A 17,821-nucleotide genomic window follows, 5' to 3' on the forward strand; every position below is an offset into this window, starting at 1 on the left:
GCTAGAATTGTGTCACTCTAGCATTTTCTTCCGAATTCCTAGAAAATTCTTGAGGCTTTGATTATTTAATTAAAGCCTCATTATTTAATTTTTCTTTTCTTTTTTAATTTTGTCTACACTTTTCTAGAGCCCTCCTGAATTTTCTCCAAGTACAAAGAAATTGCTCACACAGCAAGCCAAATTTTGTCATGAAGCAAGTAATGAGGGTACAGAAGACAAGGTCTCCTTGCCAGTCATTCCAGTTGTACAAATACTTGGATTATTTTTCATGACTAGCACATCATATGATTATTTTTTATCATTCGAATAACATACTTTACATTTTTTATGAATTGATTAGATTTTTTTGTTTTTCACAGCCAACTCAAGCAGCCTGGCGGTGGGTGTTCTTAATATCATCTGGTGTGTACATAGTATGCGCGACAGTGTACCTGATTTTCGCGTCGAGTGAAAGACAGCCGTGGGACAATCCATACAATGACAAGCCCAAACATCAGAAAAACGGCACCAGTACTAATAAGAAAGGCGAAGATGTCGAAGATACTCTATAAAAATTTTGAACTTGTTAGATTGTACATTTGTTTTATCGTTTGTAAGTTGTAGCATAGATAAGTACTTTACTCAAATGTGCCTTCTCACCGCGAGGAATCACTTGTGTGGAAACATCTTACTCAACGCACAATTTTTTTTAGCTGTCTTCCTACGATGAAAACTCAGTCAGTGTTTTGTTCAATTTTGGCTCCATCACAAAGAATTCTTGGTCCTTCCAGGTCTATAAAATCAGGCCTGTTTCATCGCTAAAATTGTCCAATGATCTGTAATTTTACAACTGTACTTATTGTTAAATCGTAATCTGTGGTTGCTTCCAGTATGATATGTCTGATTGAACTATTGCGTCTAGTGAGAGATGGTAGTTTTGATCGTGAGGAGACAGATCCAGTTGTAAGATGTATGAAAGTTTTTAAGCTTAGGAGATTTGACCAACACCGTCTTTTCGCCAAATATTTTCCCAGAGCCTTCTAAGAAGAAATTTCTTAGCTCAAAAGACCACCCAACTTTGCCTACTGAATGGTATTGAGACTCAATCTTGCGGTCTTGCCAATTGTTATCAAAATATTCCTTGAGTGCGTTTTTAAGTTTGAGAGGTTTTATGAACTACTCTTTACCGTCTTTTATCAGTCTTGATCAAAGTGAGTCCTCAGCAAGAGTAACTCAGATGGTATAACATAAAACAGAAGGTGTACGGAAACATTTTCGTTAATTTAGGAATTGGTGTGCCAAAAATATTTTAGAAACAGATATTTTTTTACGGTTTTCCTGGAAATTACTTGAGTGAAAATGTTCCTCTCCAGTACAATGCCCATTCGTATTATATGAATATTTTGGGTCAGTCCTACTCATAGAATCGTGCTGTGATGGTTTAAGCTCTACAAGTAGCCAAAATTAATATACTCCTTTCAGAAATCCAATTTCCATGTCCAATATTAATGAAAATATCACCCATTAAAAAAAAAAAAGCGCACAACATGCACTACCTCAGAAGATGATGCCACACATCATGTTTTCTTTGAGCAATATCTCTATTGATATTGGTTGTAAAAACGTAGCTTTTGTTAAGATGAAATATTACTATGATGTATAAGATGAAACTATCAAAACATGATTCTATGAAACGGCGCAGCGCTGCCAACCCATATTCATATTAATCAGTTTCCTGGATACATCGCAAAAATGTTTTTCATTTAAATGTTTAGGGTGCGGCAGCTCATATGTTTATCAGAACATCTTTCCATTTTATGTTGTGTTTTCTGAGAATGGCGGCAAAAGTCAACGATTGAGTTTGAAACTTTTCAGCTTGAAAGTGTCATTCCATGCATGTTATGGTTGTTATTTTTTTATGAAATTGATTGTTGTGAGTTAATTTTATCTGTTCTGTTATTTGTCTAAAGATTCTTTTCCCACTCAAATGTGTATCTTTCAGCATCAATTTTACTTAAATGACCCTCCAGCTTAGATCGCAAATAGTTGTGCCAAAATAGTTAGTATTTCTGCAGCCTCTTGATGTATGCAAAATTTTAAACTTTTTAAGACTTAAGAGAGCTATAAACTAGGTAAAAGAATCGGTCACTCTGTTGGTTTGCCGTTAGGTGTTGTGAGGATATATATCTACTTTTTCTTAAATAACATTAAGCGTTATCTTCCATTCATCCTCCTTACCACCCTTAATTTAACGAGGCTTTACTCCTCTCCTCATAGCTATTTTATTACTGTGATGTTTATGTTGTAGATTAGTCCACAAGCTAAAAATGATTACCTGGCTTAGCTGTATTAGAGCAACGGTCACTATGTTGAAATTTTGCCGAAACGCAGAATTCTCTAGAAATTCCCCTTTCCCTCAGTATTACCCGTTGATATTGTGTTTTTACTCGCATTGGATTCAGTTTTTTTACTGACGTGTAGGCTTATGAATGCACATATTAATGTCCATGCTCCTCCAGTAGAGGGGTGAAAAAAATATTAACTTTTAAGTAGAAAAATGTGCACCTAAACCTGTCCATGAAAAATTTTTTAACCGTGTGAGATTAATGTAACTGCAATGTGCATAAAAAACCGTACTTATATTTATTTGACCCTCTCAGATAAAAATTCTGAACAACTTGCTGGGAAGATTTGGTTTCTGTCAACCTCTCTCTTTGTTTCTTAATTTGCTCTCTTATTCCAAATATTTCAATTTTTATCATGCATTCAGCAAAATTCACAGTATGTTGTTATCTCCTATTTTTCTCACTCCCAATTTGTTTGTCCCAGTTATTAAGAGACAGAATTCGGCCAAATTTCATGCCAACTTAGGTCAGTTTGATGTGATATACGTGAAGATTTATCTCCGAGACATTTCCTCGTTTCCCACTCAAAGGAACATCGATTCATTCCAAGGTAGCAATGTCGACTGAAACAACCAAATTTTTTTCAGAATTATGCAATTTTTGCCCATTATATTGCTGATTTTCGCATGTAATCACAATGGAAATCTGTGAAATTTTCAGTTTGGAAAGTCTAATGGTGTTCTAGTAAAAGCACAGTTTAAGAGTGGAAGTACTGCAACGTTGAATTTCAGCTACCCATGTTCTTTCGTTTGGGAAACGACAATTTTTGCAATATATCTCACTGCTCTCATAAGTTTCCAACCTGGAATGTCTGATCAAATTTTAAACGGCATGACTTATTTTTAAAATTTCATTTTACCAGTATTTCTATGTTGGTTGTATCCCTAATTTTGGAAAGGATAGATTTCGAAGATGAATTAAAAAATTGTTGGCCTAATCAATTTTTGCACTTTATTGGTTATATTTTCTCATGTTTTTTGTTTTATCATATTTTACAAATTAGAGCCTGTCGTTTTCTTCCTCCAAATTTTTTTAAAAAATGACTGCCAAAATCTCTGATGTGCATGTAGAAAGAGTGCAGTAAAGGTAGATTTTCTACTTTTTTTTAAAACTCGAACGCGAATCTTCAGTGTTGTGGAAAACGATTCAATGGTCAATTGATAATATCTGGATTTTAGGACATTTCCTTAAAAACCTCCAAGCTCGACACCAATGATTTAATAAATTTTGAAAAAGCTTTTTAAGTACGATTGGGATAAATATCGCAAATATAAAGGCAAAATGATTCACAATATTCTCTTGCGGCAGGCTCTTAGAGTCAATTAAAAGGGTGTCATGATCAAATCTTGTGTACAAATACCTGACAGACATGCTCAGTGACAAGATGCTCAGAGACTTTTGAAGGAATGTCCTATAATCCAGGAATTATCAATTGATCGATCGACCAACAAATCTTTCTCCCATGTCCTGAAAATGCACCTCCAAGGGTTAAAAAACCAAAGAAAATAAAAGTCTGCGAATTAATCCTGACTGTAACAACTAATCCTCATTTTTTACTTTCCAAAAAAAAAAAAAAAAAAAAAACTTTGTTGGTTTTTCCAAGCATTTCAAAGTTGTGACTTCGAACTTGCAAAATTTTTTCAAGTGTGAGCTCTTAAATTTTGAGAATAACCTGAGATTTGAAACTAAATTAATTGAAAGGTATGGACTCCTTTTTAGTTTTTCAATGTAATACATAATACACTTTGATGGCTGAAGTAAAAAAAATACGTATCTCAGATCGCTAGTCTCCATTCAAGTTCTATTTTTTCATAGAAAAATAACCAACAGTTCCTTTTGAAATTTCTTGTGGACTTTCCTCGTTTATTCTAAAAATAATTACACGAAATTTAAAGAAAACATTTTGATTAATATTCCTTGAAGGAAATAAACATAATTGGAGGTGTTTAAATGTTGCAATTGAGATCCGTACTTTTTTCACTCGCCTGCCCTCTGTGTTCTAAAGTAATTAGGCCAACAATGAGTTTGATTGCATCGTAATCTTTTATGAACAAAAAGAACCCTTACTTTTTGTGAATCTTGAGGCACTTACACAAAGTAAATGTCTTGATGAAGTTAATTTATTTTTCGTACGAATTCTTGTAGCTATAGGCACACATATTTAAGTAGTACGATCATTTTGTAATGGATCTTGGCGCTGTTTGTAAATAGTTGTTTTTGTTAAGAGCTCCTCACTGTAGGCCTAAGATGTAAATAATGAAATTGGAATATTATTTTTGTATAGATTTTATTTTACTGTGACTTTTGTACGTTTCATTTTCTGTAAGTAGGTCCTCTTGGGAATCTACTTCAACCTGATGTACCCTCTGTTCGATTCATCCAGATTAATCTTTAAAAGAAAGGAGGAAATTTGTGTATTCATTGAAAGACAGAAAATTTATCGCATCCTATCACCCATCTTACTTGAAATTTTTGTGAGGAATAAAGCTGCTAGAATACCTAATGTCAATACCATACCTAATCCGATTTAATATCTTCGATTTATTCTCAATTTTTTATGTAAATTGCCGCTTCACAAAACCTGTCATGTTCTGTACAAAATATTTTCACAATAATTAACGCGAATCTGATAACCCTTTTTTCCGCCCTACTGTTATGTTCGAACACAGTGATTTTTGGGCACCTGCAAATCGCATTATCATTCTATGTTTATCCTAGCCTTTAGCCACCTAGGTGTAAAGCCACTTAAGATTAGACTGAACATGAATATGAATGATGTAAAAAGACCGTTTAGTCGCTTAGTTGTGGTCAAGATTTTTATTGCAGCAACTATAAGTTTGAATCGGTAAATTCGAATTCACAAATTTCCTCCGCTGTAAAATTTATCTGAAAAATTATTTCTCACTCTTTTATAACTGCTCCTTAACTGTACTGTAAAACAGATTTATCACAATCAATTGAAAAAATTTTCTATAATCTTTCAAAATTGTTAATTAAGTTTTTGAGTGTGAAAGATTGCTAAATAATGGTGACCATATTGTTTCGTAACAGCCAAAAATTGGACCCGGGTCTAATGGAATTATTGAATAAGAGAATTGCATTCCTCATCGGCTAAAGATGGATAATTTAGAGCGCAAAATAAAGAAAAAAATTAAAAATCTATGATACCTTCCTATCTCATTTGATAGCTGGCTTATTCTATAATTGAGGTGAACGTTTTCAAGGCAACAACCGGCAATTTTAGTACAATTTTTGATTATATACACATATATTGTTGCTTATAGGCTGCTCATTGATTTTCATGAAAATATTTTTTCAATTTTAAAAATGTTGATCCTGTCTTCATCTTTTGTATAAAGTAATTGCTTTACTAGGTATTTATTTTTGTTAATTTTTGTACATTTGAGCTATATCATACCTGATTTAATTTATTTTTTCAAGCAATAATAAATACATCTCTTTTTTTTCCAGTTTTGCGTATGTATTTCATTTTATGTGGATTCCCTCCTTCTTAAGATTCAATAACTATAGTATTTAAACTCATTTTATTTCTTTTTCAACTGCATCTATGGCCAAAGTTTGGGACGACGTATTTCCATTTCAAAGTTTCAAAATTTCCATTGCTATTTGATTTTCTTGGGGAGAAAAAAGCCAGCTTTTATACTTTGGAATTTACATTATTTGGTATTTCCTCTTGACTCCTGGTTCAGAGTAATTACTCCTAATCAAGATAACAGATATGTCCAAATGGCAGAGAGAGGAGCTTTTCCTGTTCCCTTTGTCAATTGGAAGGACTTCACTGAGAACAACGTAATTGTATTTTATGTTCCTTAGTTTCCTCTCAAGTTTAATTTTTTTAACAGAGAACTAAAGAACATACTGGTGAACTTTCTGCACATTTTCCCTGGCTTCCCAGTTGAAAAATAAATTTGGCAACATCTGACGAGTTAGGTTGATTCCTCTTAAATTTGCTTGTTTAGATTTACCCCCAAAGAAATTGGTACGTAAGGGTCTAAAAGAAATAATACTTGAGTAAGTATAAACTTATTTTACTTTACAGAGTAACAAACCAACGACAGTGAAGAGGCTGATGTTATTACATGTGATTACCTTACTTTACTCTCTTTCCAGACATAAGTAAGACCTTATTTACAAAGTTTCTTGCAAAGTTATTTGTGACTTAAAACAATTTAGTTCCTTACATCATGACATAAAAATAGTTAGCGTAGCATCCTATCATACAAAAATATGAGGAAATAACAGAAACTGACCCAAGTATTCAAAAAATAAGTAAAAGTCTCAAATCAACCTCCTTAAAAGGGGGCTCCAATATTTGCTCGTGCTTCTTTTTATTTCATTTTGAGAAAAACGAAATAATTACAGGGTGAGTCGAAAGCATGAGATTTCTGATCGACAAATACTATCTAGTCACAGTTGTGCACAAAATATTATGGATAGTCACATGTAACTGTGCTAATCCTTGAATTACAAAGACACCTTGAATCTTTACTAATTCATTTCTTTCAGACTTAAAATATTGATCAATAATTACATGCTGAAGGGAAATCATTCTACGAGTGACAGTGCATATTACCTTCAAATTACTTCCTTTGACTCAAAATTTGGCCTTCAGAATGGCTCAGTTGCCCTAGATACTGAATCATATATTGATGATTTTAAAGATCAGCAAAAAATAATGGATCAGGCCAAACACCCAGTTTCCCTATCCAATATTGACAAATGTATCGCTTTTCATGAAATAGGCATATGATGTCATCCGCGTAAATGGTGCATACTATGGTTTCTTCCACTTTGGTTTCAGGCGTATTTAAGGGCAACAACCAGTGCAAAAGTTTGTATCACTAATTGATGAATTCAAGGTGGGAAAGACCACAGTATGTACATGTACTACTGTGGTGGATGACATAATATACTGAGTTTAATTGAAGGGCAATATCATCATCAATATTAGATGAAAAGACAGGGTATTAGGACAAACCATATTATTCTTTGCTAGCCAATATGCTTAAAGCGTCAAAAGTGATTCTGTACCTGGTGCAACTGATCCATTGCTCAAGATTTCCTGTTGTTGGTCAACTTTTGGCTTATCAGACTTCCCTTGAAACTTTCAGAAAAAACATATCCATAATAACTAGAGGATCATTTGCCTTGAGACACTGGATTGAAAAACTTCAAATTTAAAGCAAAAAATATTTGAATGTAATGTTCATTGCTCCATTCTACTCCTTAAAATGCAACATCTTCCATTCGACTATGGTATGGTTTACTAAGGATTCACCTGAAGCAGAAAGAAAGGTGAAAAAATAAGTACATTCTCTTAGGTAGGAGATTACTTCCGAATTACATGCGTGCCACTGACATTTTCATTCGTTAGCAAAAAAGATTTCGGAGCCAATTTTTAGATGGAAAAACATTCCATTATACAGACAACGATCGAAAAAGAAAAAGAGAGGAACAGAAGTTCGCTTTCAGCATGATGCTAACAAGGATTTGAAACTATGTACATTGGACATATAACTAAAATAAAATATAAACAAACAAAAGAAAAAAAAAATATACATGTAGTTCTTTAATATACAGCTATTTCAAATGCAAATAGCTGGACGAATTCTTTTGAAGCTTGAAAATTGTCCTTTAGCTGAATAAACGAAAGAACTTCTTAATGATTCGACATATTAGTCTCAAATTGATGGATGACTTTGAAGTTCAAAAAATAATTAATAAAATAGATCTGGCACTGTTCTGCAGGGTAGCTGTTGTCTCGAGCTGCAATGAAGTAATGACTGCATATGTAATGAGAAGCAATGTTCTGTTGAAAAGTGGAAACGCACTATCATTTTGAACCATTTAAAAGATCTTTTAATTGACATTTGGCTACTCAAGTGTTAAGCATCTAAATTTTCCGGCGTTCTCATCAGACTTTAGAGCCAAGTTCAAAAAGAAGAAGTAACGCATACAACATTATCGTGCGTTCTGAAATTTGCACAACCCTACCTGTCAATTACTGATTCCACAAATTGTATTAAACGGAATAAATTTTATTGGTAAGAAAATGAAAAAGTCTGTCAAACGAAGGTTACTTGCATCCAATATTAACGGATGTATCATCCTTTGAAAAAACTCAATGGGCAGTTGCGTTCCAAAATGGGAATTAGCTACGTTAGTATTAGAAGTGGAAACTTGGCAGCTGAACAGGCTTCATGATTATTTGCTGATCTCTACTTAAGGTATAAACGCAAGAGCACAATTTTATGACACCAGCATTTTGCCTTCTAGACCAATTTTTAACCCTCCCTGTTTCCCATTTCCCCCATATTTTTACCCTCGACCCACAATAGATCACTTTTACAAATACATACTTATATTTTTATTCTGAGCCATAAATTGAGCTTCTGTCTATCCAGTAAAACAGCACCAATGTATCAGACAGTTCTATTTTGAACATGGTAAGAACTCTGTGGTACAGGTTTAGAAATACAAACTACAAACCACCAATATCGATTCTTAAAAAAAGGAAAATGAAAACAAGGCAAGGGGTTCACTGAGCTTGACCTCCGAACGTAAAACTTAAAATGACGAAAACTTTATAGAAATCACAGGATAAAAATTTAAAAGAGGAAATGTATTCAAAAAGGTATGTGGGATGCCGCACACTCAGGATATTTGATAGTCATCCACTGCAAAATAAATCTATTTGTAGAATAAAAGATCTGCATATAATGACTTGTTGGCGTAAAGAACCAGTTTAAGTATGTTTAAAACTCGACGATCAAGCGTCCTACAAAGAGACTTAAGTTACTCTTTGAGGTAAAGAGTAGGTTAGGTTCAGAACCTCCGGACAAATTTTAGAAACTGTCCAAGTCTCAAGGTACTGAAGTCAACACTTCCAGTAAAAGATACGAATTTCCAACATGGAAAGATTTTCAGCCTGCTTTACTTTACCATGCTTACTACTTTACATGCATAGGGCATGCAATATCACTCTGACCCGGCTGACTGTTGGAAGGCTCGCGATGAGTCTTTCCAGGAACAAGAGCCGTCTCTAAGTCGGCTAAAGTTGAATTGAGTGTCTTCGATGAAATGCTCCTACTTCGTGGCAGACTGAATGGGTTTGATGAACTGCAAGGAGTGCATTACAGCTGTGAAGTCAACGTTTGCCAGTGCTGAAAAGAAAAATAGAAAATTAATTAGACGTGAGTAATTTGGCAGAAAGAATGAGTGAGAGCGGAAATTGAGCAAAAAAACTGGAGCTCACGAGAAAAAATGCCATCTTCTCAAACGAGTTAGAGACCTGGAAAGAGAAAAGGTGGCTCTCCAAAATTTATTGACAAAACGAAATCATTCGCAATACTTTGGACACAAAATGAGCTTTTTGAGTAATGCTGAATTTTTGTATTCCTGAAAAGTGGAGCGGACATTAAGCTTGCAGGAATTTTCTCCGGACGAAATGACTTTAAGCCACAAAAAGTGGGTTTAAAATTACATATTTTCAGCACTTTTTTGAATGCGAATTCCAGAGAAAGGCAATACAGTGTCCAGAAATATCCCTGCCACTGCAATAGCACTTCTACCTTGCTATTTCTCTGCTGCGATTGACGTCATGGTCACTCAAGGCAGTGATATTAACATTGTAGAGTGCAAAACTACCTTTTTAGAAAAATAATTGACTGAAAAAAAAAAAGAAGAAAACCAAGTGCTTAAAATTGTATCAATGCTGACTTCAAGAAGTCTTCTGAATGTTTATGACTGGAAGAATGTTCAAGACTAACCCATCTTAAACGCCAATACCTTCCACGCAAGCGACCCAAATCAATATGGGCATTTTTTAAAACTTATTGGTTTTTATTTTCCCAACTAAGTACTTAGAATTAAAGTCATGCTAGTGAGGTAACTTACTGTTGGCAAATTGCTGATGCGTCTGAGAGAAGATAAAACTTGGAGGGTAGTGGTTTGGAATGGGCGGTGGCGGGAACAGCGCAGACGGAGGAGGAGTTCCTGGAGGAGGGGGTGGAGGCGATATATCATTTTCATCCTCTGCATCATTATCTTCATTCTGTTCTGCCCCTTCGGAGTTTGGTGACTTCGAATTCTTAGCCTTTTCGTTCACTCGAATGATCCGAACTTTCACCTTCTGCTTTTTCTTCTTTTGATTGGTTTTCTGCTTTTTATTCTTCTCTTTACCCTGAAAACGAAATCAATGATAGTTTTTAGCATACAGCAGAATCCTTGAATGAATGCAATCAGAAATCAACCTTACTTTGACTTATTGGCGCATATAGAAGAGAGCCATTTGCAAAGCCAAAGCGGAAGCAGCAATTCAAACAAACGTTTAAGTGATAGAACTCTGATCTACCTAATGTGTAAAATTGTTTAGTCAAGGGAATTTGAACTTCAGAATTTTTTTTAAATTTGTCCTTTGCAGGAATGGGCCTTTGGACAAGATATGAATTTTAAAACACCACACAACATACTTTTTTCTTAAAATTCTATGCTTTGTCCAGAGAAAGAGATGGAAAAAAAAAGAAATTTCAATTACTACAGAATTTGGCGCTTTAATTTAAGGCACTTGTTTTTGCATATCGACGGTGAAACTACCAAACCACGTATCTCGTTTGCGGTGTTTAAAAATCTACGCTCACATTTTATTTTTTTGAAGTAGACCAAATCAATATCATTCCTTGAAATTTTCACGGAATTTTCTCCGCACAAAGAGGAAAAATCACAGAAATTTTCAAGACCGGATGTTAAGTAGTTTTTCATTTAAAAAATAAAGTATGACAGGAAGTCTGCGACATCGCAAACCGAGATACGTGGTTTGGTAGTTTCACCGTTGATATTCTTTACAAATAAAGAGACACGATGACAATTTGCAAGATTGTTTTTTTGTTAATGATAGGTTTTCTTTCTTCTTCAAGCAAACTTGACTACCACTGGACACCAATGAAAAAATCGTGCCTGTATATAGAATTACAGATACACGATACAGACTCCATGAAGGGGTCTCTGGAACGATTGTTCTACATGCATTTACCTAAAAACAGTTGAGGTGTAGGTCATGAGAAAATCTTCTAAATTACAAGGCTAAGAAAAATAATTCAAATTCATTTGCATTGATACGTGGAATATTTTGGAAAACAAATCTGGAAATATTCCAGAAAATTCAAAGTCTGAGATAATAATTACGAAGATACTTACCGAAAGGGTAGGAGGAGGAGAAGGTGGGTGATCTTCGGCACCAGAGGGAGAAGAGCCTTCTCCTGGTTTAACTCCATCGGCAAATGATACATTGAGCGATTTTGCTTCCTTTGCATCAACACTGGTCTTCCTGAAAAAACGGAAAGAGACACAAATCACGATTAAGTTGAAAAGATAAGTCAAAGAACATAGTAAGACACTATGCTCTTTAAATCAAACTTGAATCACAGATGCTTCATTAGAAATACAATTAGTTGTTAGTACCGCACAAAAAGGACATTTTATTTTAATTAATTTTGTTGACCTCTGCTTAAAAGACTACATTGCTTGACTACTTGGAGCGTAAAGTTTTTGTTTCGTCGTTTTGTTTTGCGTAAAGCATACAACTGATACAAAACTTATATATTTTCTTGATCTGCAGTTTTAAAGGTTAATAACCCAGCAAATTAAAGTTAATTGCTCAGAATTTATTCAAGCTCTATTGAACGGCAATTTTGCAAAATAAATATCAAGATCCAACAATGAGCCAGTTGAGTCAATTTTTTTTAATGCATCGTTCGAAGTCTTTGTCAGGTTAACGAAACAAGAGTTAAGCATATCCTACTTTTTATAATGGCGGAAACCAGAGAAAAAATGTCTTATAAAAAGCGATAAATTGGGGTTGTTATAAAAGGGATTGATAACTACAGAGACAAATCTGGATGGTTACGGGAAGTGTGCAAAACGGCGACAGAATCGTCAGTCATGGAAGCCTACTTGACAGAGTAGCAGTGTGTAAATGATCAGAGTGAGATAAAAGGTTAGGTGGTGTAGTTTCAAGCTGTTGCTATTGTCACCTCCTTTACATGACATAAGGTCCAGATTCACAAGCAGTTCCATTAAAAAGTGTTTTTGATGCCCCCGACAAACGCAAGCATTATTTCTCTGCAGGAATGATTTTTAAAAAGATTTTAAAATGTTCAATATTTTTCTCTTTAAGTTCTAAGAAACGTTTCTCAGCAAATCAATCCCTCCTGGATTAAACTGTCTCCTTATTTTCTTCCTTGAGGAAAGAGACACTTCAGAGTAACTTCAAGAATTTTACAGATACCAAATGATGGGTATCGAACTGACATTAAGGATGTGCTACGTTCGGCCTAGAGCACAGAACGTTATGCACAGTGTTCAGAGAAGTGGAAAAATTGTCATCTCCTCGAGGTAACCGAAGGTGAATCTTAGTATGCAAATCGTACCTAAACCCAGGTGAAACCAAGATTCCTTTATCAGGAGGACAAGGTAACGGGTTTTCTGGAGATTCAAGGATGTGCACTGTTGGAAATGTTGGCAGTTCATTGTCAAGACTAGATAATTCATGCTCATCCATTGCATCCTGGAAGCATACAAGAAAAGATGATCACTTCTTCATTTACAAAAGACTAGTTGGTATTAAAAAAAGTTCACATTTGGTACTTCTAAAATGATTCATTTTAACACAAATGTACATACATTTCACATAAAAGCATTCATTTAGCAGTTATGTCATTCTTTGTAAATCGAGGTTGAAAAGTTTCATTGTGAACAGACACATAACCTTGTCATATTTGTGAGACAGTGATAGAATGCGTCCACGTTACAGTTCCACTAACGTTCCGTGTACAGTTGAAAGAGCTTGATGCAAAAACGGCTTTTTTCGCCCCCCCTCTGGAAGTTCTCAAGACTTTGTCTTATTATTCACTCTAATTGAGCGCTTCTTTTCCCAAATTTTCAGACTCCCAAAAATTATGGGGGGGGGATCTAGGTGGGGTGGAAGTCAAAACCTGTGAACCTCGATATCTCTTGAACAATGAAAAGATATCAAGGTCGGTTGGACGAAAAATCGTCAAAAGTGCATACTTTAGATACTAAAGGTCGAAATCCGCGATATCACATTTTTAGTCAACACGTGTGCTTTTTTCCAGTTTTTAGGTCTAGAAAATTTCTTTAAACGAAAAATTTACAAAGATCTCAATTTTTTATTTGAACCAAACCAGTTTATAATTTGTTCGTCTTTTCCGCATCCAACGAGTGGTCCATTAGCTGGGGAACGAACGGTTCGGAGTTTGAATCGATTGAATTTTCCGTCAACGCGCGCCGACCGATTTTTCGCGCGCAAAAAGTCGGATTTGGAACTGTTATTAGATCAGATTGAATCGATCAAACTGAGCCAAAATGCTTTTTTAGGGACTCTGGAGGGTCGCTGAGTTCAAGAATTAACCGATACTTTCCAAATAATTTACGTTTTTAAAATTACAGCTCGCAGCGCTCATTTTAGAGGCCCATGAGCGCCGACCGGCGCTCAGTGGTCCTGTTCCGAAGCTGCAATTTAAAACGTGAATTTTATTGGAAGTCTCGGTAATTTCTGCACTCAGCGACCTAGAGTCCCTAAATAAAGCATTAATGCTCAGTTTGAACATTCAATTGATCTAATAACAGTCAAAAATCCGACTTTTTGCGCGCGGAAAATCGGTCGGCGCGCGTCTAAGCGGAAACTTTCAATCGATCATAACTCGGAAAAACCGTTCGGTTCCCCAGCTTAATGGACCACTCGTTGGATGCGGAAGGAAAAAGACGAACAATTTAAAAAACTGGTTTTGGTTCAAAATAAAAAAATTGAGGATCTTTGTAAATTTTTCGTTTAAAAGAAATTTTTAGACCTAAAAAACTGAAAAAAAGCAAAGTGTTGACTTAAAAACTGTGATATAGGGATTCGACCTTCTAGAATCTAAAGTATGCAATTTTGCCGATTTTTTTTTTTTCGTCCAAACCGGACCACGATATCTTTCTTTGTTCAAGTGATATCGAGGTTCACAGGTTATGACTTCACCCCCTAGCCTCCCCAACAAATTTTTGGGGTCTGAAATTAGGGAAAAGAAGCGCTCAAGTATGAGTAATCAATAGACAACGTCTGAAGAACCTTCCAGAGCTCCGGTTGCCCGGGGGGCGAAAAAAGCCGTTTTTGCATCAAGCTCTTTTTAGTGTTTCAGAGCTATTATTTTAGATATTTTAATAACAAATCACGATGCATTGGAATAATGGACTCTACGCAGAATTTGAACCAAAGGTTATATTTTTTTATTGTTTACATTGGAACATTGAAAATCGATAAATCACAAATCGCAAGAGTAATATAGCCACTAAGTCAGTCTGTAGATATCACCTGTATTAAGAGAAAAAATAGTTGCTCCAAGTTGTATTCTTTTCAATGAGCTACCATTCACTAAAATATTAACGAAAGATACAAATATTTAAATTGGTTGGGGTCAATTTTACTTTAGCGCATCAAAGAGGTCAAAAATCTGATGTTTGACATTTGAACTTTAACGCCAGAAAGACTACAATACCGTCTGCCCATGAGTGCTAGCAGAATTTTTACTGAGTGAGATTTTATCTGCTTAAAAAAACAGTTTAAAAAAGAATTTGCATCAATTTGTGAGCACCCATTTTTCCGAATTTTTAAGCGAGACTTCTCAATTTAAAAAGAGAGCTAAGTAGTAAAAGAAAAATAACATTTTGGATTACATTAGGTAAAAAAAAAGGCATTATGCAAACCTGTATCAAACGCATTTCTTCTTCTTCGAAGTCTGATGGTGGCAGTCCTTCCTTCTGAAGCAATGCTTTCTGAAAATAACAAAAATATTGATGGATTATATTCAACCCGGAGGAAAAACAGTGTACTTAATCTGATTACCAACAGTAAAAGGGTGCCATTGCACCCTTGACTTGTCCTTCGTAAATGTTGACTGTAAGTTTCCTTGATCAAAAAAAAATCAGGGTGTCTACTAATACGTCATCACCCAAAATCCTTGCTTTGTCATTACCTCTTCTTTACACTTTCCATGATTCTCAAAATTTCTTTTTTTGGAGGTTTCCTGGATTCCTTGCTTTTTCATTGCCTAATCCTCACTTTTTCCTGACTTGACTTCTAGTATTACTACTACACGCATTTTATTAGCAAAGGTTACAGACATTTGGATTCGGAAAGTGAAAATTTTTGAGGAATGGACTAAAATAAGAAAAATCTAGCTGAGATTTTGCTGGAACAACATGAAATTCACTGCGTATAAAAATTGCATATCTCTACGGCTACTTCGTTAAGTTTATTTGAGAAATTTCAACATTTTACATCTTTTTGTGTAAAATCCGTGCAATTTTCATGATTCCATACCCACCTTTCAAAATGCGTGCTTTTTCTGGGTAGCCGTACTATTCTGTGGGTGGACACCTTGAAAATGTTGTATACGTAGTAAAGAATGTTAAAAATTAACATGTAAGTATTTTATTGGAAAATTGCGAGGGAAACACTTACCCTAATCATCTTCTTGGCGGCCCTTCGCATCTTCTGCTGCCTTCGTTTTTCTTTCGCCAGACGTCTCTTTTCCCTTTCGAGCTTCTTCAGCTCTCTCTTTTCAGCTGGCGAGATTTCTGTGAATTAAGAGAGAGCGTTAGTTAAATTGCTTGCGAAGAAACTGCGATATGAATAATGTGTATAAACAACGGACAGTTGACTCGAGTGTGACTGCAGACATGCAGACTAAGATGTGAAATTCTGAGTGAAAAACCTCTGGATGATGAAACATTTTTATAGAGGGCTTTATATGATGTGTAAGTGTAGTGGCTCCACACCAGACCATACTTGAAATCTAAACATGTTAAATTGTCAACTCAGCGCACTACTAACTCATTAATAAAACCTTTTATCACAAGAAAACCTGGACCCTTTCTTTTTTAGTCTTAAGCATGACATTGATGGAATATTTTGTCACAGGAAAGACAAAAAATCTGAATTACACTTACACTAGAATGCCATGATAGAATGATAAAACAGCATTAATTAAGGAGCAGTCGCCGAGGATGTCCATCATTACAGATAAAATGCGATTGTTTTAATCAATGGAGGTTACAGTGAGTAAAATATATAGATATTTTTTGAAATTTCAAGTTTTAAGTCAATGATAAACCAGGGACCATACTGTGGAATTTCGAAGAGAGTCGTCGTGTCGTTGCCAAAAACTAGTAAATTTTAAGTGATGTAATTTTTGGATGATCTTGATGTTTCATTCAATACCTACTACTTCTCGTAGGGATAAAGGGATATTTCAACTTTTCGGCACTACAGATAAACATAAGTTATCGAGAGTGATTGAAAATTGTAAACCAACCTGGAGGCATGGGCAAGTCTTTTATTTTATGACCTGTGACTGGCAAAGGCAGTTCAACCTTGGACAACGGAATAGCCGTCACAGGAGCAGGTGGTGGTGGAGCCGAAGCATCTGATGCAACAGGAATCGTTTGCTCTGCTGGTGGCGGTGGTGGAGGCATACCCGGCATACTCATTGCAGGAACTACTTGAAGCATATTGCCCACCTGAACTACTTTAGTGCCACACACTGATTCCTGCTAAAAATAACAGAACAATACTGGTGAGGCAGAATTGCTAATTGATCAAAGAGGGCTATGTTAGCTAAAGTTGCACATAAGTGCTTGATTCTACACCATTTTTATAAAACTGACTTTAAAATTCATAGCAACAATCAGACTAAACCAAAACAATTAATTTTCTTTACTTTTTGTTTAAATTTCTACGCTCTAAATCAATTAGTTTAACAATTCATTTCTGAATAATTTAATAATGTATTTTACTGCTCTAAGTCCAACAGTACAGCGCAAGTCTGCAATCACATATCTCGTTTGCGGTGTCTGAAATTCTCCACCTCTATGTTGTTTTTTAAAAAGGGAACAAATTGACATCATTCCTTGAAGTTTCTGCAGAATTTTTTTTGCACAAGAAGAAAATTCACGGCAGATTTAAAGAATTGCTGTTGAGTAGTTTTCTGTCTAAAAATTAAAGTATGACAGGAAGTCTGCGACGTCGCAAACCGAGTTGTGTGATTGCCGACTTACACCGTCGAAATGCAGTCACCGATTTTGAAAGTCTTTGATAGGTGCTCTTTAAATGCAAACGGTTTCGGACTTGACTTTTCTGTTTCTTGCAGAGTTTTCAACATCTTCTGTATAATTTGATCCTAAGATGGGTTCTTACTAAAGTAAAAGATTCACTGTGGTGAAGTTAAAAAACAATACAAACCAAACATACCTTCGGAGTTTTATGGGAGGATTTCCTGGAGGTAGAAGGTGGAGGAGGCACTTTCGGAGGTACTTCAGATGGCACAACTTGTAGCATATTACCCACCTGAAAAAAATAC

The 17,821-nt window shown here is 35.3% G+C and overlaps 2 protein-coding genes across 3 annotated transcripts in view; one reads left to right on the forward strand and one right to left on the reverse strand.

Moving 5' to 3' along the window:
- The window catches only part of Picot (putative inorganic phosphate cotransporter protein picot), a 63,788-nt gene extending 57,935 nt beyond the window's left edge, over positions 1–5,853 (forward strand). The window contains exon 9 of the mRNA XM_019051585.2: positions 360–5,853. Within this exon, the coding sequence (XP_018907130.1) occupies positions 360–551 (192 nt within the window). The 3' untranslated portion in view covers positions 552–5,853. The remainder of the gene's footprint in view (positions 1–359) is intronic.
- Positions 5,854–6,417: 564 nt separating this feature from the next.
- LOC109037094 (uncharacterized) overlaps positions 6,418–17,821 on the reverse strand; it is a 28,970-nt gene continuing 17,566 nt past the window's right edge. The window contains exons 8-15 of one of the 2 annotated variants that reach the window (XM_019051589.2): positions 17,713–17,808; positions 16,778–17,012; positions 15,925–16,040; positions 15,168–15,236; positions 12,833–12,969; positions 11,601–11,730; positions 10,302–10,587; positions 6,418–9,568 (exon numbers count right to left, since the gene is read on the reverse strand). In XM_019051589.2, coding sequence (XP_018907134.2) covers positions 9,492–9,568; positions 10,302–10,587; positions 11,601–11,730; positions 12,833–12,969; positions 15,168–15,236; positions 15,925–16,040; positions 16,778–17,012; positions 17,713–17,808 — 1,146 coding nt within the window. In that variant the 3' untranslated portion in view covers positions 6,418–9,491. Of the gene's footprint in view, positions 9,569–10,301; positions 10,588–11,600; positions 11,731–12,832; positions 12,970–15,167; positions 15,237–15,924; positions 16,041–16,777; positions 17,016–17,712; positions 17,809–17,821 lie in introns of both variants that reach the window. The other variant, XM_019051587.2, reaches the window with a different exon arrangement.

Source organism: Bemisia tabaci, chromosome 8, assembly GCF_918797505.1.
Source record: "Bemisia tabaci chromosome 8, PGI_BMITA_v3".
Taxonomy (NCBI): Eukaryota; Metazoa; Arthropoda; class Insecta; order Hemiptera; family Aleyrodidae; genus Bemisia; species Bemisia tabaci.